This window comes from Lathamus discolor, chromosome 2, assembly GCF_037157495.1.
Source record: "Lathamus discolor isolate bLatDis1 chromosome 2, bLatDis1.hap1, whole genome shotgun sequence".
Taxonomy (NCBI): Eukaryota; Metazoa; Chordata; class Aves; order Psittaciformes; family Psittacidae; genus Lathamus; species Lathamus discolor.
In genome coordinates, this window is record NC_088885.1 from 98887084 (window position 1) to 98911271 (window position 24188).

At 40.8% G+C, this 24188-nt stretch overlaps 2 protein-coding genes across 7 annotated transcripts in view; one reads left to right on the top strand and one right to left on the bottom strand.

Annotated features, from left to right (window-relative positions):
- Positions 1 to 3875: 3875 nt before the first annotated feature.
- The window catches only part of MBP (myelin basic protein), a 112403-nt gene continuing 92090 nt past the window's right edge, over positions 3876 to 24188 (top strand). For 2 of the 6 annotated variants that reach the window (XM_065667860.1, XM_065667865.1), the window contains exon 1: positions 3954 to 4207. The gene's annotated coding sequence lies outside the window, so the exon portion shown is untranslated. Of the gene's footprint in view, positions 3919 to 3953; positions 4208 to 4240; positions 4596 to 15553; positions 15738 to 23734; positions 23900 to 24188 lie in introns of those variants that run through there. The other 4 variants (XM_065667862.1, XM_065667861.1, XM_065667863.1 and 1 more) reach the window with 4 other exon arrangements.
- LOC136009047 (uncharacterized) lies at positions 4213 to 7777 on the bottom strand. Its single transcript, XM_065669133.1, has 3 exons — positions 7628 to 7777; positions 5170 to 5271; positions 4213 to 5014 (listed from the first exon to the last, which is right to left on the bottom strand). The coding sequence occupies exons 1-3, from the start codon at positions 7775 to 7777 to the stop codon at positions 4244 to 4246; spliced, it is 1023 nt and encodes a 340-aa protein (XP_065525205.1). The 3' UTR covers positions 4213 to 4243.

A 24188-nucleotide genomic window follows, 5' to 3' on the forward strand; every position in this document is an offset into this window, starting at 1 on the left:
TCTCAGCATCTGTCGATAATGGTGTTCTGTTTGCCTGCATAAGCGGTCTGAGATTACTCAAACAAGCACGTGCTGAGATGATGCCCTTGTATCAAAGTCTTCTCATGAAAAAAAAGGTATCAAGAACTTGTTCTGATTCTGCTTATAAAAGTGCGGTAAGCATTGTCTTGTTATTTTCAACTACTCATATATATTCAAAGGGTTTATGAAATACACATCATAAAAGGTTTTATGAAATACAGCAACCTCATAAACCTTTATAATTAAGACTTGATTCTATGACTTTAATGAAAGTGTTATCATTTGGAGTTCACTGAAGGTCCATTCATGAAAAAAATCGAATGAGTTCTTAATTGGGTCTATACAGTTTCCTCCGCATGTAGGGCTTGGTATCATTAATTTTGCATCAGCAATCACCGCTGTCTCAATGATGGTTCCTTATTACCGCATTTTGCCATTTACCATTTTCAGTTCTTGAAAGTGGCTAGCTGTTTTTTCCTCTTAATTCAATAGCATCCTGTGAATTTTTATGAAATCCTTCTTTGAGTTTATATGACGTTGGTCTGGTTATCCATTATGCAGCTTTTATAGCCAAACTATAGTTTCCTTAATAAGTCGATGAGAAAATGAACGTGAGCCAGCAGTGTGTGCTCGCAGCCCACAAAGCCAACCGCATCCTGGGCTGCATCAAAAGGAGCGTGACCAGCAGGTCGAAGGAGGTGATCCTGCCCCTCTACTCTGCTCTTGTGAGACCTCACCTGGAGTATTGTGTGCAGTTCTGGTGTCCTCAACATAAAAAGGACATGGAACTGTTGGAACAAGTCCAGAGGAGGGCCACGAGGATGATCAGGGGACTGGAGCACCTCCCGTATGAAGACAGGCTGAGAAAGTTGGGGCTGTTCAGCCTGGAGAAGAGAAGGCTGCGTGGAGACCTCATAGCAGCCTTCCAGTATCTGAAGGGGGCCTATAGGGATGCTGAGGAGGGACTCTTCGTCAGGGACTGTAGTGACAGGACAAGGGGTAACGGGTTAAAACTTAAACAGGGGAAGTTTAGATTGGATATAAGGAGGAAATTCTTTCCTGTTAGGGTGGTGAGACACTGGAATCAGTTGCTCAGGGAGGTTGTAAGTGCTCCATCCCTGGCAGTGTTCAAGGCCAGGTTGGATGAAGCCTTGTGTGGGATGGTTTAGTGTGAGGTGTCCCTGCCCATGGCAGGGGTGTTGGAAGTAGATGATCTTGAGGTCCTTTCCAACCCTAACTATTCTATGATTCTATGATTCTAAGTCTATCCTATTGGCCAAGGAGGTCAATTGTTTCCCATTAATAATAATAAATAGCCAATTCTAGTACAAAAATACATATGAAATAGCATGCAAATTCTATTTTCTGTTATCCCTTACTCTGACTTGCACTCTAACAATGTTTTCCTGGACAGTTAATTGTAAAAAAGTACCAAGATTAATTTCCCTGTGTCACTTGTTTTCATAGTGTCGTTTATTCAGGTAGAGCTTTTTACAGTGGCCCAAAGAGCTGGGGTCAAATTGTGTGTGTGGAGTATTTTTAAAACAAGATGACATTTTTCCTTTCTCCATGCAACAGGAAGCAAGCAGCAGAAGAAACGATACTGGCTTGCAAGATTTGGACACATTGCTGCTGAACATACGCACTTGCCTTCTTTGTGCAGGGTTTCCAGGAGCTGGCATTCATTAGTAGCAGAATTATAAGGGACAAACCAGAATGTCAATGTTTCTAGCTACCAATGCTGTCCAGTGCTTCTAGCATTTTTACAGAAGTTTAATTTTAATGAGTATACGCAAATAAGCATACTGACATCTGCCTATATATAAAAATCCTGGAGCAATAAGGGAAGCTACAAACTGATGCAGCTATGCAATTTAACACCGCTGTACAAATGCAGTATTTTTTCAATCTTTTTTCCATGACTGTATGACACTCCATATCCTGCAGTTATGTCTTTTCCTCACACCTTTATACACCTTTAAGCCTCAACAGAGTAACAGTGCCTAATTGCATGCAGACACAAATACACACAGGTATTTATGTGTATACATATTAAAATGCATAATTTCTGTATGCACATCTGTGTGCAAAGGTATGTTCATGTGTAAATCCAGAACCCAATTTGTGCAGGATCATTTTTCTAGCTCAAAGGTACATGTAATACTAAAGTATGCAAGACTGAGGTTCTAGACTCCACCATGATTTATGCATCTGCTTTCTGAGTGCAGTCAGTGAGAGAATTTGGATCTAATTTTCCCTGAGATTTTATGCAAAAAAGACAGAGATGACCACCTGCAGACTGAAACTGAGTGTTGTCTTTTAAAGTTGATAAATGTTGGCCTTTTACTATGCTTTTTAACAAAGTTACCATTTAAAAGTAAAGCTATCCATAAAGGTTAACCATCACACTCATTTAAAGCGCTCCTCAAATTTCCAAGGAAAGAAAGCAGTATCTTTTTGCCAGTGAAGGAGGGTGACGAAAGAGAGTGATTCTAAGCAGTATTTTCTGTATTCTTAATATAAAATCCCTAGACTTTGGATTGCTCGTAATGGTGGTATTTTGTGTATTCTTTTCCTCTGGAATCCTTCCTTCCTTCTGTGACCTTTTGTAACTCACACTCCAGTGGTTTATCTGCAGACTTTAGCATACTGTACAGTAGTCTTCAGACTTGTAATAGAGACCAACATTGCAAACTTCTCACTTGGCACTGTAAGGAACTACTGGCAGGATGTTCCTTTCATACAATGGAAATATTTATCCAAATAACTCTTTATCCATAAGACACCAGAGTTTATAATCTGACCCAAATTTTTTTTTCTAAAACCTCCTCCATCTTCAAAGATGAACAGCAACCCCAAAAAGATTTACGTATTGAGGAATTAGTGGGTAACTGACTTAATAACTCTCCATCTGTTGAATTTTAAACATGATGCACTTGAGAAAGTGCAACAAATAAATACACTAATTGCCAGCGAACCTCCCAAATAAAGTGACTTCTTAAAAAAAGCAACTGTAAATAAATTCACTTCCTACATTTTCGTTTTCACACAAAATGGAAACAAGTATTATTCTCCCAAAGCATTCATAAAAGTGAACTGCCCTGCAAATGACGGAGGCTATGAGACACTGCACAGGTTGCCCAGACAAGTTGTGCATCTCTGATCCCTGCAAGTGTTCAAGGCCAGATTTGATGGTGCTTTGAGCAACCTGGTCTAGTGGAACATGTCCCTGCCCACGGCAGGGAGCTGGAACTGGATGAACTTTAGGGTCCCTTCCAACCCTAACCCTTCCCTCTGAACCCCAAACAGCCCACCCTCAGGGCTCATGCTGTGAAGCTTCATCCCACAGAGGTGGCCCAAGCTTCCCTGCCCCTCACGCTCCAGCCTCATCGAGTCACGTAGCTGCAGGAAGCCCCATCTAATTGGGGTGCCATTCCCGTTGAACCGATGAGTTGTTCCCGGTGACTCGGAGCGGGCAGAGCGCAAAGTTCCCCGCTCTCTGTTGCGGGCGCATGACTTTGAACCTAAACTTGCAGGTAGCTTTGGTTTCTCCCCTCCCCTCCCCTCCCGGAGTCAGGTTTATTAAAACTCCACTAGGCCGAACCATGGGGACAAGTTACCGGCCCGCAGCGGGCAGGCCCGGGAGGGCGACGAGCAGCTCGGCGGGCACGGCAGGCACGTTGTCAGCACTCGCCTCGCTGCAGCGAACTCAGTTCCTAGTGGGGCAATACCCCCAGCCTCTTCACCTGGCGGGACAGCGGTGCCCGCCCCGCGTACGATAATGGACTCCCGTTCCCCCCTCGCCCCGGGGGGGTCCCGTCCTGCTCGCCGCTTCTTCCTGGTTGCGGGCGGGCGGGCGGGCGGGGCCGGGGCCGCCGGGGAGCACCTCCCGCACAGGTACCGGGGGCCAGCGCCGCGACGGTAGCCACCGTACTCTGAAGGGGAGGGTCGGGGGCAGGCAGAGGGAAGGGAATAAACCGCAGAGCGCCGGCACCGAGCGGGGGAAGCGCCTCGCTCGCCGGCGGGCGGAGGAAACTCGGTTGTGTGGCTCCTGAGCGCGCTGTGGTTTCTCCCGCCCTCCCGGCTCCATCCCTGCCCCTCCCGGCGGGCGGCCGGGACGGGGGGGGTGCTGCCCTCCCGCACCTCGGTTGTCCCCGCTGCATGCGGCCCCCGGAGCACACGACGGGTGCGTTGTGATTTACTTGTTTATTTATTATTTTCGTTACATGCGGTTTCGGGGCGGGGAGCGGAGAGGGCTCGGCTGGGGGGCTGGCGGGGTGCCCCCGCCGCCTGCGGGGACGCTCCCGCTCCGTACGCTGGGCTCCGCCGCGTTTGTTGTTGTGCTCCGGGGAAGGAGGCGGTAGAGCGAGGGTTCACCCGGGGCGGCGGGGGGAAGAGCTTCGACTTCTCTTCCTCCTCTTGGCTGTGGGTGCCCCGTGTCTCCCCTCCTTGGCGGGGCAGCTGCGGGGGGCTCGGCGGAGGGCGGGCGGTGCTGCATGACACCTGGAGCAGGTGGCACGGGCGGGAGGTAGCCCTTGGGCTCCCTCTTCCTTGCTGTTCCGCCGGCGGGACAGGTACCCGCGGGCAGGCCATCGGCGGGACGGCGAGGAGCGCCCGGGGAGGCAGGCACGGGTGTCCCCGCCGCCGCCGCGGGGGGCTGAGGGGGCCAGCGCCGCTCGTTACATAACTGGGCGGGCGGGGGGGGGGGGGGGGTGGTGCGCGTGTGGCACAGCTCGCCGCGCCCCGGCTGGCAGCGGGAGGCCCGGAGCCGGTACCGTGGGCTTCCGGTTTCACATGGCCGTGCCTGGGGCTTCAAGCAGAAACGGCCGACTTCTCCTTTTGTATCGTTTTGTTCTTCCGTTTTAACCTTACTGCGCTGGCGGGCAGCTGGGGGAGCGGGACAGGTGCTGCTCCGGCCGCTGCCCCACCGGCTGGTCGCCCTTCCGTTGCCCGGGCACTCGCTTTCTTTTACCAGGGGTTTTCCTTGAAGTTCCTGCAAGGGAAGTGTGAGGTGCGGCGGGAGCTGGCTGAGGGCCCCCGGCTCCTGTCAGCAGCCCCGGATCCCCGGCTGCCACCACCACTTTCCTCTGTCACTGGCTTGGCTTGGTTTGGTTTGAAGCTGCCCTACCTTTGGTGCTTGTCACCCACCGGCTGTGCGGTTCCCGTGGAGGGTTTGGCAGTGTTCAAAATAACTCGGCGTGCGGTGGGCTGCAGTGAAGGGGATGGCTGCGGGTCCAGTTTCTTCCTGTGCTTCTGGGGACTTTCTGAGAATCACTGCGCAATTTGTCTTGGGAAGAAAGTAAACACGTATTTTCGTAGTTTTAAGTAGGTCAGTCACGGTGGGGTTTCCTGTGGGCATCACATTTGTCCTTCAGTGCATCAGATGCTACATTTGGACTGATGTTGATTTAAAATAAATATGAAGAAACTGTGAAAATAAAGGCTTTCTTGTAGAGAAACTGAACTTATCCCTCTTTTCAGAGGGACCAGAATCGAGTCTAAGGTGGTCAGGAGTGACAGCATGTGTATTGTACTGTTTTATTTCTATAATACCTACTGGTTAACATGCTGAGATAAATAATAAGCATAATTTTGTGTCTGTGGAGTACTGCTAGTTCACAGATCCAGACAAGTTAAGATGCAGATTGTGGGATGATTGCTTATAAAGGCTTGAAATAACCTGGCTGGAAGGATGATGAAGTACTTGCTCCCTGTCAGTCAAGGTAAATAATAACAGAGTAGGAGAACAGTCCTGTTTTGTGTTAATGATTTAGTTAGTGTTGGTGGTGGAGTAGGAAACAGTTCTCTAAGGTCTTTAAATGGTCTTAGAGCAGTTAGTGGTAAGTGGTATGAGTCTGTCAAAATGCTCAACCATCTCGGATTATATACTTTAGTTTTTTACATAGTCTCTGCCTGTATGCATTCTGAATTACTGTGAAGAGCACCTATGAGAGCACTGAAAGTGCTGTACCATGATACACCAAAGCTTCTACTGACAACAGCCAGGAGGAGGTGCCAGGAAATGACCATGACAGGAAAAGCTTGCAGTGGTGCTTCTCCAGAACACTCTCTCCAGGCAGCTGAGGCTCAGGGATTCCCTTGGATAGAAGTGTTGCCTTTGTGCTTGACGGATACCAAGTTTGGGGTTTATTTTTTTATTTGCTTGATCCTATACAGTAGTTTTTGAAGCCATGTAGACTTCTAGTAAGATAACAGGCCTCTGAGCAAACAGGTAAACTGATGGAGCATTTTACAGACATTATCAATCACTAATAACATGGTTAAAAGGCAATTTCTATGTTTGCAAAGGCCTCTGCCTAGAAGTTGCGTTAATGGATATTAATTTTCCAAGCCATGTTCATGCATTAGGTTCTGAGATAATCCATCTAAAATAAAGATAGTCACTTAGCCATTATTGTGGTGATAAATTTTGGCCCACCACAGACCCTTTATTCTATGATAGAAATTGCAGCATGTCACTCTAAAAATAGTTTCATGTTTTTGTTTGCTTAACTTTGTGCGTTCATGGACATTTTCACAATAAAATCTTTTTTATGTTGGCTTTTATTCCTTATAGTCAGCTCCCATATGATACCAGTCAGCTAAGGCCTTAAATTCTTTTTAAAGGCAAGCTTATCAGAATTCTGAAAATCATGGGCTGAAAAGGTCCTGCACACACAGAGAAGGATTATAGCTGTTTTCAAGGCACGGCAACAGCCAAGACTTGACATTGGTCACCCTATGAATCCATAGCATAACTGGGGCATGCTTCCAGTTCTTTCCAGTTCTAAGAGTTGGAGATGAGTGTGATAGATTACAAATAAAGGTGCGTGGAATGGTAGTGGCAGGATAGGGCAAGAGAGCACCCCATCCTAGGGGAGTGCTGGTGTTCTTTTGGTGTTGGCTGGAGAAACACAGAATTTTGAAAGTTGATGCTTAAGTCTTAGTACTGCCGCTTATGCACAAACTTCCTGTTTATTTTTTTTGTGATGTTTTTACTCAGTACTTGATGTAAATTACCCATACGGTTTAAATAGCCACTTCAGCCATTTACTCCATCAAATAGAGCACATCATTATAGTTTAGGCTCTAATTACTTTGCTACAGGATTGTTATGACTAAAGAAACACTTGGATTATAAACTGTTGGGGAAGGCAGATTAAACTGAAATCTACATCTCATATTAACTTGTCATGTAAGTAGCAGAAGTTAAGTGTTCAAAATGATCTATGCTGTCCGTTTTATGTTAACCTTTTACCTGCCAAAAGGAAGTGCTGTGGAAATAGATGAGTGCTCATATATTAGAACCTGGTCAGTTCTGTTCAATGTTTTACTTACCAGAGCTAAATTGTTTTAATTTACAGGAGAATATAACAATTTTTGATAGTTCACACAGTATACTGGCTAATGTGAATGAAATCTAGCATTCTTTGGCTAAAGTACGGAGAGCATAACCAGTATTGAATACGGGAGAAGGCTGGAAAGTTTGCAGTCTAAGTCTCTGGTCCTGCATACAGGTTTAAAGTGTAAGCTCTGTCATGGATTAAAGGATAGCACAGTCTTCTGTGTCATTGGTGAAGTGCCCAGTCCTGTGGTGTTTAATTACCTGAATAATTTTTCTTCTCAGGCAAGATTTCACATTGAAGCTGTAGGCTGTGTTTTCTGTGGCGAGGCTCTTATTTAAACGAAGGGTACCAGTGATGAACGGCAGTAGGTCAGGAACTTTTAGCTGCAGTTTTGAACAGAGCTGGCTCATAGTCTTTTATAAAACAGGTCTTCTCTTTTTTGTTCATTTGTTGTGGGTTTCTTTTAAACACTGTGTTGAAGATGGAAAGGGAAAAGCCATTACAGTTGTCCAGAATTGTTAGGTGCTTTCAAGAAAAAATCAGCAGGATGCTGTAATTTCTGAAGAAGCCTTTATATATATATATATATATATATATATATATAAAAATAAATTAGCAACCAGTGGAGGAAGAATAAGAAAAAGGATACATGCTTTAGAGCTTGGATGCTCAAGTAAGTTGTACAACTGGAGTTTCAGAGAGGTAAGACTAGGCTCCAGTACTTTATTTGCATATTGTTTGTGTTAACACCTGTTTTCTGGGGCTTGCAGAAATTAAGCACAAACTGCTTAATTTGGACTTAATTAGATAATCAATATAAAATAAACAAGTTGATCGCCAAGAGACCGATCCAGTTGCCAACGGCAGTGTCTGACTTCTGTGGAGATTAGAGCTGTATTACTGTAGCCTTCAGTTGTAGTCCTGAGTCTTGCTGTGCTAATCATTCTGCAGGCAGGTTGTTCTCACCCTGATGAGGAAACTTGCGAGTGCCGTGTTTGAGCTGAAGGACTATGGCATGGTCTTACACCTCCCATATGAAGATAGGCTGAGAAAGTTGGGGCTGTTCAGCCTGCAGAAGAGAAGGCTGCATGGAGACCTCATAGCAGCCTTCCAGTATCTGAAGGGGGCCTATAGGGGTGCTGGGGAGGGACTCTTTGTCAGGGACTGTAGTGACAGGACAAGGGGTAATGGGTTCAAACTTAACCAGGGGAAGTTTAGATTGGATATAAGGAGGAAGTTCTTTACTGTAGGGGTGGTGAGGCACTGGAATGAGTTGCCCAGGGAAGCTGTGAATGCTCTATCCTTGGCAGTGTTCAAGGCCAGGTTGGACAGAGCCTTGGGTGACATGGTTTAGTGTGAGGTGTCCCTGCCCATGGCAGGGGGGTTGGAAGTAGATGATCTTGAGGTCCTTTCCAACCCTAACTATTCTATGATTCTGTGTCTAGTAGGTCATTAGTTAAAATGACTCAGTTGAAATCTGGTTCTCTAGGGGTTTCATAAATGTTCTTAGTTATGTTAAGCACCATCAAATTAGCTGTGGTTGGAAAGAGTTTGACGAAACTTCATTGGTGGCTCTCCCCTAGCAAGACAATTATAGCGTCTAATCTTACGTATTCAGTGATGTTAAATAAAGTCTATGTCACAATCAGGTTTAGATTTTCTTAATAATTTTGTTCAAATCACTGTGGATTTTCTGTATTTGTTTCTCTGGTTATTTTCATGTATTGGTAGCACTTGAAGAAATTACTCTATCTTACCATCTAATCACCGTACAAATATCAAATGTAATCCTGGTTTAATCCTTTTGTCACATAGGCTTTTAGGTATAGCAGTAATAACTTTGATGTTAAGTCATATAGATGATTAACGATTTTATTGACTTTTCTGAAGTACAGATTGTACTCATGTTTTTGCCAGCTGTTTTCAGCATTTGGCTTTGGGTTGTTTTTTGTTGTGTGGTTTCATTTTGCTTGTTTGTTTTTTTTTTTGTGGATTTTTTTGTGGTTTTTTTTTTTTTTTCTGGGGAGGGTGGAGGGGTTGCCTTTTTTTTGAAGAAGTTTTCTTGATGTTCAGGAGATACCACTCATTGTCATCTCAGTTTTCTACACCTCATCTCCTCAGTTGAGAGGTTTGCATAGACTGACCCTTCTGTAAAAGCTTGGTCATCCCAGGTTAACTTTTCTGTAGTGCTGGCATACAACTTCCTGATATTTCCTTTAAAGGATTCAGAAACAATTAGGAATAATTTCTTATGACTAAAGAATTTCTAAGTAGTAGATACTTAAACAGTTCCTGACAACATTGTTTAGATTTTAACATTCTGGGTTTCTCATATTTTGGAAAAAAAGCTTTATGCGTCTTAAAACGCTCAGTTAAAAATAATTGGTTAATATAAAGTGAGATAATTCCTACGAGGCTTCTTGCATCAGTTGCAGTAACTGTGAAATCCCAGCTCTGTTGCTTGGAATAGCTGTAAATGTTGGACATGTCCCAGGAAAGCCCACGCAAAGGGCACGTGAGAGAAAACCAAGAAATAACATGGAAATTTCCAGCCATGTTCTTTTTTCTTCTGTCCTGAAGTGATTTTGAAATAATTCATTAGGGAAGTTAGTTTTCTAAATCTTTACTTCACTATTGGTTTTGTTTTTTTTTTTCTCCCCAGGCTTTTGTAAGGCCTTTCAAAGGGGAGAAACAAGCAAAGTAATAGATCTGAAAAGATTGATTAAATCAGACTTTATCTTTTTTAGTAGACTGTGACTGAAGGTACAATAATGATTTTTACATTAATAATTTATAAATTTCAACAGTTTTTGCTCAATGTATCAGCTGTGCTAAGATTGGTTTTGCACATTGGAAAGGAAGATGGTTTTTAAATCTTACTTTTTTTTTTGCTTTTTTTTTGTCCCAGCGCTTGGAAAGTTTCTTAGTGTGTAATTCCAATTCTTCATACTTAGTTTCTTAAGCTTTTGGGAAAGCCTGAACATTTGGGAATATTTAAATTCAAGCCTTTCAAGATTAATGAAGTTAAGAACTGAGTGTATCTAGTATATATTATGGTTTGGAAGTGAGAGGGAAAGGAAAATCAGAGCAAATACATACCAAAATATATTCCTGAAATTAATTCAGGCGTGTAATGCATTTTTATGTGTTTACCTGGTGCATTATCTTTGGCTTTTGTGAAAGAGTCGAAATCTCTGGATTGCAAATGAAAATATGTTGGTTCTTACCCTACTTCTTACTTATGAGTCACAAAATTCAGGTAAAACAATGCAGTTGGACAGGTTATAGCTATCTTTGGAATTCAGACACTTGAAAAAAGAAGCTTAGCAGTGTGTAGTGATAGACACAAATAAAGCTGTTCTGGAGGAAAATGTATCTTTTACAGCCTTTGTATCTGGTCTTAATGTTTGCTTTTAATCCTTGACTTTCTGAAAGAGTTTTTTCAAGAATACAGGACAGGGAATATTGTTATTAAAGATATTGGTTCATCGCACCTGGCTGCATTTTTGAGTGTTTTCTTGATTGTGGTCTTGTGAATGCGTTGCAAGCCCATGAAAAATAATGGTTGTGTGCAATGGATTAGGTTTGATCGAGGGCTTGTGTAGTGCAACATCACTGTGTCATCTCAAGGGGAATATATTTGTCCTCCAGAGATTCAAAAAACCCTGAAAGATGGTTGTTCTGTAGTTGTCAGTGCCCTTCCAGTTTTTTTGGGAAAGTTTTTTGTTGTAAATTAGGCCGTGATATTTTCCAGTTTAGAAGGCAACAGCATATTCTGGGTATCCAAAGGTGTTTCAGAGCATAGTGTGTAAGCAGTATAGTTATATGTATCTGCAGTGTAGAAGCTGTTTCTTCTGTTGTGTCTAGGGACCATGTGTGGCATGGTATTACCAAAGTGTGGTATGGTGGTAAGAAGCCAACCATGAGGTAGGTTTATCTTTGGACGTAAGGTATTTCACTAATAAAACTGTCACAGTAAGATTGTATTTTCCATGTATTCACATTCCTAGTTTTCCTTGATGGATTTCAGATAGACGAACTGAAGTAAGGTAGAGTGGCTTCAGGTTGGTGATACTGGTTGGGTGCATTAAGTGGTAGAGATAGTCTTTTGCTGCCTCCTCAAATCTTCTTTCACCAACCTAACAGTATCTTTTTCACCTTATCCACTACAACTGATCAAATCTTGCTCATTCCTCAGGCTTTGTATAGGCTGGGTTAGTCTTGGTGAAGATACAGCCTAGACTTTTGTTTTGTGGTTTTGGTTTTGTTTGGGTTTTTTTATTTTTGTTTTCTTTTTTAATGCAGCAATTCTGCAGATCCCAGTGACAGCTGCTGTTGTCCTCCGTGCCTTAAAATCTTAAACCTGAGTGTTAGCTCACAGCTATTTTCTTCTGACTAATATATTTAATAATAGATACATTTAGAACTTCTGTTGGCTTTCCAGAGTACCCACTCCCAGGAAGAGTTCCTAGATTTCATGACAAATTCCTTGAGTAACCTAGACTCTCAGCTCATCTCGGAAGAGATTCGTCAGCTTCTGGGTTTGCAGTTAAATCCACAGCATCTCATGGTTAATATCAAAACATTGCTTTATGATGTTGTGTAATGTGTTGTAATGCTTTTCATTTACCTTTCTCTGTCGTTATTTCCCAGTTATCAGCATCCCTCTTCTGATTCTAAACCAAAATCAGTCCTTCAGTTAAACTCTCTTGTCAAACCTTGTTAATTATCTGGATGAAAAGTAGTGTGGAATATAATATGAAAAGCTAACATAGGCAGAGCTTGCAGCGATTACAGTAAAATCATACACGTGTCCCTTTGAGTGTTAAAAAGGTACAGAAGGAATTAGGATGCATTTGTGCATCAGTGGTTTTTCTGTGTGAAGGACAGCTGTACAGCTTTGTGTCCAGAAACAGCCTGTTACAGTGAAAACAATGGCAGCAAAGCTGAAGCCAAACCAAAGGAAATAACTGACTGATGTTTTCAGTAGATACGCTGTATGTAATAAACTGGTAAAACAAAGCAAAGCAGTAATTATGGAGATTGACATCTCTCGAAGCTTTCTCCATAAAGAATCATAATAGGAAGCTTTCTGACCGTTGTGTTGCATTTGTAGTGTTTTGACAGTTCACACCATTCTAGAGAGCTAAAATAGGAGCAAAACCCATAATCCCCTAAAGTACTAAGATTCACTGTCAGGTTACCCATCTTAGGGTGGTGGTCAGTGATTCCATCTTAGTTTGGCTCTTTAGTGAAATGGTCAGCAATTTGATTCCAGACATTTTCATCTCTACATTGCTTAAGTTCAAAGGAAGAAAACACAATGCCTGAAAGGCTAACCAAAAGACAGTGGTGAACTCTTGTGGAAATGGTTGGCTGGTGTGCTTCATGTATTAGCAAAATTAGTGGTAGCAAAGGTAAGCAGAACCTTTTCACATTTCTTAGGTCAGCCTTGGTGTTAACTCTCCTCTTGTGAGAGTGCAAAGAAAACAAAACAGTGATGTTTCATTCATAGTTGTTTTTTAACTTAATATATGTGCTTAAATAATTGGGACTGACTTGAAAATAATTCCTGTTATTTTTTACTTTGGCTCTTGTTGGGCCTTTTACTCTTAGACTCTTTCCGCAAATGGTGGAATTACTGTATTGAGGGACGTCTTACTAGAAAAAGTGTGTGGCTTCTACAAATAGAAACTCCCTAGCTTGTTTTTTCGTGATCTTTTGTCTGTACTATAACTTTGCCCTGACTTGTTTGTGAAAAAGAGATAAGTATAGACTTCTGCACAGCTTTCATCAGCGTCGTCTGACTCAGCACTGTTCACCTGGAAGGTAGGCAGTAGTTTGGCTTTTTTGTTGTTGTTTTTCAGAAAGATACTCTTGTCAAGTGGGAAAGAACCCATAATAGCCTCACAGGGAAAAAGTGTTGAATTTTGGTAGCTGTTCTTCAACTGAAAGCAGGACTGTTGGAATTGAAAAGTTCATCTTAAATTTTGGCTGACTTGTAGAGCTGACTCTATTATTGACTCTATTCTTCTCCTCCTCCTGTGGTAAAAAGGTTTGTGTGTGGTGTTTGTATGTGGTTATTTGGCCTGGATTTTTGTTTTGGGTTGTTGGTTGGTTTTTTTTTTTTTCACCCTTAATTCCAACTCCTGAATGCTACAGCTTTTTTTATTAATGAAAGCCCTGTAGGAAGAAATTTGGTTCCAACTAAAGGCTGGAATTGTAGCCACAAGTGATAATTCTTTGTGCCCCTGGAAAACAGGAGAAAGAAGTAATGAAAACTGTTTCGCAACCTGATGGTCCTTTTATTGTAAATGGTTTACAGGTTTTATTTCTGGGTAATATTTTGTCTGACTATTAGGCCTTAGTGAAGCCGCAAACAGCATATAGCAACAACAGAAGTATGCTCCTTGACTTAATGGAATTATCTGGTACAGCATTGAGTAGCACTGTATTCAGAATTCTTTAACTGCATTAGGGACTGCTGCATTAGCTGTGAAGTGTATGCTGTACCTGTAGTCTCTTCCTAATTATAATTAGCTTTTGGTTTTGGTGGCTTCCACCCTCACAGCTGCAGTGCTAAGAAGTGAATTAGGATTAATTGTGGTTAAGGTTGTTCAGTTTTCCTGGCTCAGTAAGTCAAGTAACTTTGTAGAGGCTTTTGAAGGACATGTTCTGTTGGGCCCTTCTCAGTCACACGATGAAATAAATACATGCATATGCAGTTCTTTTGATCTTCATAAGTGCATACAATTCAGAGAATTGTTTAGGAAGTTAGTGTACTGCATGTACATAGGTAATTTTTACAGTGTTTTTTGAGTATGCGTGAAGTTTGTCTTCCTGGACATTGAACCTAAATGTGCATATGTACACAATTCGAATATGCATTTGTAGACTCATTAATGTTGGAAGAGACTTTGAGGTCTCCAGTCCATCCTTCTGCCCAAAGCAGCGTCATGACTCATTAGATCAGACCAAGCAACATAGGGCTTTGTTTTGCTGTGTCTTTAAAAGCTCCAAGGACAGAGATTGCACTATGTTTCAGGGCGCCTGTTCCGATGCTTGACTACCCTCATAATGATTTTTTTTCCCCATATCTAATAAAAATTTGTAGCTTCCCTGGTTTCTGTTGACTTGTTCTGCCCCCATGCACTTCGGTAAAAAGCCTGGCTGCACTTTTTTAGTAATTTACTAATATTGGAAATTTGCTGTTGGGTGCTTCAAACCTTTTTCCAGGCTGAACAACCTCGGTGTCTTCAGCCTCTCCTTGCAGGGCAGGTGCTCCAGCCATCAGATGTCTCTGTGGCTTTTCACTGAACTTGCTCCAGGTGGCTGGTGCTTCATAGTGGCAATCCAAAACTAGATTCAGTAGCCCAGATACCACACCAGTAGATCATACATGAAGCAGAACAGTTGCTTCCCTCAGTCCACTGGCTGTGCTTCTGTTGCCCAGGATGCTGCTAGCTCTCATTGCTGCTGGGTGGGCTGCTGATTAATGTCTTGCCTACCATCTTTCAGGGCTCCCAGGTTGTTTTCAGCAAAGCTATTCACCAGTTGGTGTTCAGGCTGTACTCTCATGATGTTTCTGTCAGCCGTATTTAAATCATTCTGAATGGCAACCTTACCTTCCAGTCTGTCAGCTGCACCCTGAAGCCTGGTGGTGTTTGCAGCTTACTGAATGTACTGTGCACTCTGCCAGGTTGCTGTTAAAGATATTAAATGGGATGCGGTCCCTAACCTATCCACTTGTAACCAGGTTATGGGCAGATTATGAACCATTAACAGCTACTGTTCAAGCCTAGATAGAGACAAGGTTTTTGTTATCTAGATTGTAACTTACGTTAGGTGCAAAGATCTGTGGGAGACATTGTTGAGACTTGCTAAAATTCAGGTAGGTGATACTACTGATCTCCTTTCATCCACAAATTCCATCATTTTATGACAGGGAACAATCACATTGCTCATGCATGATTTAACCTTAATAAATCCATGCTGGGGATTCCAAATCACCAGCTTCTCCTTCATGTGCCCAGAAATGACATTCAGGTGGGCATATGGCTGAACATACTGTGGGAGTAGATAGATAGATTAACAAACAATGAAAGTAGGTAAGACTGAGGCTTTCTTCTCCAGTGATCCGTCAGATGTGGCAACCTGCGCATAATCTCTTTCCTGCTCTTCTCTAGATGCCCAGTTGTCCATCTGTAGGTCATTAAGTACATGCTGGTCACAGAATGGAGCACCTGCATCTTGGGAATGTGGTGATGAATGAGTTGGGACTTCATGTGACCTTGAGTAACAGGCTTCTTAAGAGCATGATGCTGCTCCTAGAGTGATTCTGGCTTCCTGAGCAGTTTGCAACAAAGGAAGGTAACAGCAAAAGTGACAGTATCTTTAATAATTATATTGGTTTGATAATTGTATTGGTGATCTGCTTGTAGCCATTGGGCTTTGTTTCTCTTTTGTATTGATTTCGGTCCATAATTTTGATATTAGCTTGATAATAAGAAATGTATCTGCAGGCACCAGTGAGAGGGCATGTCAAAAAACTTTACTTGCATCCTTATATGCATTTAAAGCTTGTTTATTTTGGTGGTTGGTCGTGATGTGGGTGGGGTTTCTTGTGTGTCTGGGGAGAGAAGGGGGTTTGTTGTTGCTAAAACTTTTCCAGTCATGTGGTGTCTTTTTTTCTTCTAACCACCACTGATATTCCCTTATTACTCATAATTTTTGGAAGACATCAGCAACCCTCAAATGCAGTGAGACCCACAGTAAAACTGAGACTTGCTTGATTTGCATGTGATAAGAAGCAGATAAATTTAACCTGATTATATGGTGCTGAGCACCAAGTTCACAATGAGTTAGTGGAGAATTTAGTGTTTCTTGGGTCTTGTAATTTGCGCTATATGTCTTACTGGTTCAGATGCTTAAGTTTCCGACTTTTTCTGTTACTGATGAACAATGAGTACTCTGTGTAGTCCATCATGTATCAAAATAATTTTGTCATGTGATGATATTTGTCCTTAGTTTCCTGTACAGAACTAATACATTATGGTTTAGGTATTAATTTTTATTCATTGCATAATTATTTAGGATCTGAAAAACCTCTTGGGAGTAAGGTTGTAAATATGTTTAGTGAAACATTTATCCAGGATCAGTAGCAGAACTAATTTTAAGAGTTACATTTTCCAGTTTAGAAATGTTCTAGTAACAATCCTCTCTGCAGTGAATGAATCAGAAATACAGCTTTCATAATGTTTTGAATGGCATGTGTAATTAACTCATGATTTTAATGCTTCCAATAGTGTTTAATTGCAGTAAGACTTTAATACAGTAGATTGCAAATCATTCTTAGTATTTTAACTCAATCTTACGTCTACCCCAAAATGATATTGACGATATTTTTTTATTTGAGACTGAAAAATGCATTCAGGGAAAAAGTCAGATGCTAAAAGGTAAATAGTAAATAGTACCTGCATAGCAAGTTTCAGATGCATAAGTTCTTACTTTTATATTTAATGTCAATGTCTTACATTTTGGGAATCTTTTTTTATGCTTTAATTATTTGTGAAATGTAAAATCACATTTTCCTTCTGTCCAGTTCAGTAAATTGATGCCTGCAAATAAACGAGTAACATGCAGATACAACACTGGTAGAATATTACATTTGAAGATGACCAATGTATTTCACAATCAGCCAGCTCTGTACTTTAACCTGGGAGAAAAATCCACAGCTTTGGAAAGAGAGTAATTAAATAATTTCATAATGAGGTTTGCATTACAGCAATGATAATGGCACACGCAAGCATGAAAGCTGCTTTTGCAGTGTCTTCCTGATGGAAAACAATGTGATTGTCTTCAGTGGGCTTGATTGTGTAAGAAAAGGCCACCCAAGTAAGTAAGACCAAATGAATGCAAGATGATTTTAAGACTTTAGTGTTTGTTGTCACACGTATTTTAAATAGATAATAAATAGATAAAATGGTTATTCTGAATATATCTTTTTATGGGATTGAATCATCGTGTGATGATTTTCTTTTTGAGGGAGGCAGTGATTTAGTTGATTCAATTCCAGCTTGTAATTACATTCTGTTTGTATAAAAATTCCTCGTGTAGTGTCAGTTGAATAAGTTGCCTGTCGTTTACTGTTTTAAGCATTTTGAGTATTCTCTATTTAAAGGTTGCTGCAATTCAGAAATGTTTGAAGTGGTTCTTTCTTGTATTTGGTCAAGAACTTTGAAATTACTGAACAGATTTTCATCTTTGTTGTAACTAAAATTTGCCAGTCTTATGAGACCGTTTTTTTGTAATATTGGTTTACGATTTAATGCTCCAGCTTTACATAGAATACCAATTTTTGAGGTCTGGTATCACTAAAGTTCCTGAAAATTAAGCTATTATTAGATGAAACTAAAAGATACACTTAAATTATTTCACTTCAACCCCTGTCAGAAAGAACAAGTCCAGCTCCTCATCAAAGAGTTTCTCGTGATTGCTGTCTTAGCAGAAACTCATAACGAAGGAACTGAAATAGGCAAGTGGCGAAAGTGGTACCAGTTCACATGAAAGGGAAAATAAAAATGTTCAGGGTATACGGAGGCAGGAAATTAGAGTTCAGACGAACAGAATGCTGAGCAGCATTGCTGTGGGACATCCATAGCATGTTTCTGATGAAGAGAGATTTCCTTCTTCTTGCAATACCTTATTTATAATATAAGGTATGAAAAAACTGTCTCCTTTGTGAAAAATTATATATTCAGGATTGTGTTTGGGTAAGGGCAGGCTGCAGTGTGCAAAGGGGTAAACAAGTGATGAGCAAGAAACTGGTGTTTCAGGAGCGTTATGATGGAAAATGAGAAAAATAGTAATTGGTGCCAAAATCATTAGGCACCCTTGTTTCTGCTATGTTGTGATACAATTCTTTTACCAACCTGTACATCACTTTGCATCTGATTCTGTTATTCTCTGCTTATACCTTTTCCACATGTGGCCTTTGAAGGAGCATTTGTGGTATCACTTGCAAATCTCCATTTTAGCAGGCAGTCCATGTATAGTGTAATTTTAAGTCCTTGAGAATATGATACAGCTGGCACGATAAGGGAAATTTATGAGCATTACTAATTGAATTTAAGAGTCAATACAAGTCAACTCTGACATATCCAAACTGGTGAAATGATTACACATAGTTACGTTAAAACAAAAACCAAAACACAAACAAGACAAAGAAAAAAACTGTTCTGTTGGTAACTGCTCTTCACTTAACATGGGAAGTCTGCTTTTAGTACGTGCATACAAAGTGCTTTTATCTTATGTTTTTAACCATCCTTGCCAGGTACGATGAAGCCTGTGGTTTGGGGGTGTGGCTGTGGTTTTGATCAGGGTGGTTTTTTTTCTCAGTGAGTATTGTGTGCTTGAGGATAATAAATGAGGGAATATTTTATGGTCGTCCCCCCCCCCCCCCCATAGCATTGCTTTGTTTTTGTTTTGTACATTCACATTAATTAATTAATACCAAACTGGAAATGGATTTACTAATTAGTTGAGGGACTGCAGCTTGGCAATGTTGGCATAAAGGCCTGGCGCTTTAAATGGGTCATTGTCAGTTTATTTGGGAGTGAAAGGCTCCAGTTACAGTATCTCAAACTGATCAAACCACTAACTTAGAACAGCTGGATTTCCACTAAAAGAAAAAAAAAAAAGGAGTTACAGAACGGTTAAAACCTCTCAGTATAACTTGGTTGCTTGCAAACTGATTGATCCCATATAATCTCAATAAAAGCTGGTTTAAGCAAGATGCTACATTAAATAAAAGACCTGTTGTTTTCACTTGTAGATAACTCATATAAGTGTTAAATGACAGGGGTTTTTTATTCAGTTATGGTGTAATTTGTACTTCAGAAAGTAAACTGTATTCATGTCTGCATTTTTATTGCTGTGAATTGTTGTTGCTTGAGAATGCTAAAGGTGAATTAAGAGTTGATAGTAAACCGGTTGGGTAGAGGGGTTGTTTGAAGTGGGAAAGTAAAGAATTCAGCTAAACCAGCAGCACAGTATCTTATTTTCTCAAAGCTTTAAACTCCTTTAAGGATTGGGGTGAGAGGCACCTTGAACAATTGAATCAATGAGATGATACACACACAGGTTTGAGATGTCTGTTGCTGAGAGTTTGTTATATATATATGCAATACGAAGTTTCAGTCATTGACCATAGAAATGTTATTTGTTACTGACTTCTCATGGTGGAATGTTTGTGCTTGAGCAAGGGATTTTAGGGACTATTTTGGAATATAATCTTGGAGGAGTGTTAACGAAAAGACTAGTCATTTTGTAAATGATTTGGGAAATGAGGGTTAGAGTGTTTAACCTTGGAGGAGTGTTAATGAAAAGACTAGTCAGTTTGTAAATGATTTGGGAAATGAGGGTTAGAGTGTTTTGAAGAGCCTTGTATAAAACACCCAGTCTGTTTCGTGCTGAGAATTAAATGTCTCAGATTATTATTCAACATATCCAACAAGCCAAGCGGAAGGCTCCTTAAAGTCAGTATCTGTCCAAACAAAGCATGTTATGCATCTGATCCTGTTCCCAGAGCTGTGAGGGCCAGAGATAAGCATTGTATGTGTCTTGCAACCCTTTCCTGAGGGGAGATACCCACAGACTTGCTGAAGAGCTGGTTAGCCAAGACTGCTATGCTGTGTTTGGCATGGAGATCAGCTCTGTTTCTTCCCCAAGGGGTTCAGACCTGCGTTTCCCACTTTAAGGAGCAGGCTTCAAAGGAAGAGGTAGAGGCTGTAGAGCAGGAGTGATGGTCCCTTTCTTCAGTAGGTGTGTCTGTGCAGAGAGAGTTACAGTTTTCCTGTATTTGTACTGATCACTTACAGGATAAAATGGATGAGCAGGAGTTCATCAATAAACTCAGAGTGGGGGATAAAGTCTATTTGTCCAGTGTCCTATACCCCAGTGAAACCCAGCTGGCTAAAAGATGGCACTTTTCAATTTTGCTCTCCCTTCCCAGGATGCTGCTGGGTTTGTGATTTTTATTTTGTCTGGAGTTTAGATTATTTTACCTTTTTTTAAAACCCAGTTGTCTGTATGTGAACAGGTTCAGCAAAAGGTAGTCCTTTCTGCTCCTTCTTCTACCGTGCAATGCGCCAGGTACACTGTCTAGAACTGTGGACTAGAATATCCTCATACAAAAGGAGTCACTTTGTCATTTTGGGCTGTTCTGCTAGAACCACTCCGTTCACACAGTTTCTGAAATACAGGGGTCAGACTCTTGCTTTCTGTTTTGAACATGGCTAGGTTTTCTACTCTCCTGATTCTTCCAGAGCCCTGCTCTTCTGATATTTAGAAACACCCTGACTCTCAGCTTATAGATTTATATGTGGGCAGCATGTATTTTGTCCTCTTCTAACACTCATTTACCTTTTCTTTACTTAGGCTTGACATGTCATAGGCTTTTAGTCTTTTCCCTGTGTAACAGGCTCTGACTGCTTTCATAGTCTTCACATCTGTTCTAGTAAAAAATTCATGTTGTTAAATATGGCTGACCAGAATTGTACCTTGTATTCAGCTGAGGTTATGCTAGTGGCTTGTATGATGACATTACTTCTTCCCTATCTTGACTGGAAATATCCCCTCATGATACAAGGTAGGTCTGTCTGTCTGGTGTTTTAAATTTTCCCCTGCCAGATCACATTGGTGATTCAGTTACCCTGTGATCAAGTCAGACACACTGATCTTTCCCCTCAGTATCTTCTAAAATGATCCCTGGTTTCCCACATCCTGTGTATGTTAATCACAAGCTTATTATCTAATGGTGTGCGTGACCTCCTGCTATAGCTGTTGTAAAGAAAAAAAGGCAGGGAGGAGGGTATTATGGTGGTTTCCACTCTGTCTTATGATAAGCGTGAGCCTGACAGTTAGCATTTTCAGGGTCTGAGACAAAGTCTGCTGAATTAAGACCTAGGATGGCAGAGAAATAACCTCATTGTACATTGATGGGATTCTGGTGTAAAATCATGTGAAACTCCTTGGTCGTGTCATCGTGGCTGGAGTGTTGTTTTCTTATGACTGATTGCAGAACTGGAAGTCTATGAAGCACTTTTAAAATAAGAAAGGACGTATCTGTTGTGATTACAACCCCCGGCATTATGTAGTCGCTGAGAATAAGGTTTTGGAATTACAGATCTGGATTTAAGTTTCTAATGTCTCCCTAAGCTGCTCAAGTGGGTTGTAAGTAGTTTTTCATGCAATGCCCTTAACTTATCTCTGTCTTTGTTCTATATCTCTAATATGGGAGAAAGGTTTACCTCCTACTCATGTGTTTTGTATACATATGTTGCAATACCTTTAGGGAAGTAAATTCTTTGTTGTCTTTGCATACCGTCTGGAATGAGACACCCCCCCCCCCCCCCCCCCCGCTTGCTTCCCTTGCTTGAAGGCTGTGGAGCCTGTCAAGATTTAACAATGGTATTTGAAATGTTTTCTTCTTTTGAAAACATTCAGTTAACAAAGTAGAATAGTTTACAAGTGCAGCTTGTTCAAGAGCAAGACATTCTTGTAATGGGAGCTGTGAATATTAGGTATAAGCTTCTTAACTTTGAATCATACAGTGGATTTGAGGTATATTTTTGTAAGCATCTTTGAAAGTGAACACAACTGCTAATTTCCTTACTAATACACATTTTCTTACGCCGTTGTTTTGATGTGGTGCCAGATTTTGTTACCTTTTTGTTTTTTGTGCGCTGAATTTGATGTAAATAGTGATCTGTATTGGAAAACTATGCTGAAGAAATACGTGTTTGGCATGTCACGGTCTTTTTGTCTTCCTTTTAACATGCAGTAAGCAGTCTGTTTTCTTTTTAATGAAGAAGGGGGAATTATTGTGTACACTTGATGCATTCTCATGTTCAAATAGAAATTTTGCCCTGTATCTGTCGTTCTTCTCTTCAATAGTAACTTGGTAGTGACTATTTCTGTACTATCTTTGTACGTCGCCAGGTTAAAGGGTTGGAAAGCAACATTAGTACATGAAATTTAAGATTTAGATAAAATAAGGCAATGCTAGGTATGAGGCATGAGTACTTGAAAGCATATTTAAAGAAGCATAGAAGTGCAATAATTATATCAGGATGATGTAAAGACTTAAGTGATTTCTCATGCAGATTTCAGTGCCAGAGTTGCTGCTGTTACTCATTAACTATTTAAAATTCCAAGTGCAGCAACTCACAGCTTAGTGACTGTAACGTGCTGAGCCTCTGACATAAACAACTAAAGCCCAAAATGCCTGGATTAAAATTCAATTTGAAAAGGAGATAGATTTATCTATTTGTTTCTCAGGCACACAATTATCCTTAGCAAAATGTAATTTTGCATTCTCTGTTCAGAAGGGAAAGCAAACCATTGTATCATTTCCAGAGAAAATCCCAAGCGGATGTGATAATATCTGTGTTCCCATGTAAGCATTCACAAGCACAGAAAAAATACTTCTGTACTGCTTTATAAGTCACTTTGGTCTTAAATTTATTTATTGATTTAGAAGCAGAGGAATTTACAAATCCTAAAGTTTGATGAGGTATCACTTGCAACTTGCATAGGAAGCCATTTAAAGCCGTAGAACTGTATTGTTTGTGCTAGTGGGCTACAGATAATAGTAACCTGTTGGGAAGCTGTCACATGAACCTTGAACCTTGTTATATGTCTTAAGCAGACCCACAGATGAAAATACCAAGAACAAAGTCTCCATCAAATTACTTTGGAAATTGCTTTTAGAACATATTCTCATGCATGAATCCTCAGGAAATCAAAATAATAAAAGAAAATGAAGAAAAAAAAAGAGAAACATAATGCACAAAAAGTGAGAAATATAAGTATATAGTTAAGGGTGCATTTCTTTTTCATGTCAGAAAAGGATGATTGGGGTTTGTGTTTCCTTGGCAGTGTATTTGTGGGAAGGGACATGACTTCACAATACTAGTTTGAGCCAGGAGGGCGTCAACTTGGAGTACAGTGAAGGTTGCATCTTTTTTGTAATATCAATATTTATTTCAGTGTAACAGAGGAGCATGTACAGGAAATCCATCTCTTCGTTGATACATTTACCGTATAGGTAAAATATATGTGAAGTCAGAACAGAGAGGGGGAAAGGGCAGAAAGAGAGGCTTTTTCCTTTTTATTTATTTACTTTTTAATTTTCTTTGAGGTATTTAATTGAGAAGGATTTAGTGGTTCAGTGTTTTCTCACAGTGAAGTTAACGGTGTCTGGAGAGGGTGAGTCATCTTCTTGTCCCATCTGTCAGTCAGTTGAATATGAGAAGATAACAGCCAGCACACAGTGCCTTTGATTCATATGCTTTTAGAACTGCAGGTGTGCATTTTGTCATCAGTCTCTACAGTGTGTTAATGAAACAGTGATCATCAAAGTGCCTCTGTTCACTGGGAAGCCTAGGTGGCCTACCTCACTTTAAAAGGGGGAACATACCATTCACTATTTGGAGAGAACTTGTTTTTCTAAGCTGAGAACAGGAAAAAACGTGAGTCTTTAAATATATGTTGCTTTTGTTCTCATGGTATATTTTTATTTTAATGGGAAAACAGGTGTTAGGTCATGCCTGATTTCAGAGTACCTTAATCTCAAAAGCTGAACATCTCCAAGTAACAAATAATGATACTTGTCTGTACAGTGTCTTGATTGTGCTGTGCTTTTTCCTTGCTGGGACTGGTGAGATTATTACTTTGTCCGGAAATTTTCTGTGATTTGAATTTGGATTTAATTCTTTTTTTCATTTTATTGGTTAATACTGCACTCATGTATTCTTGTAT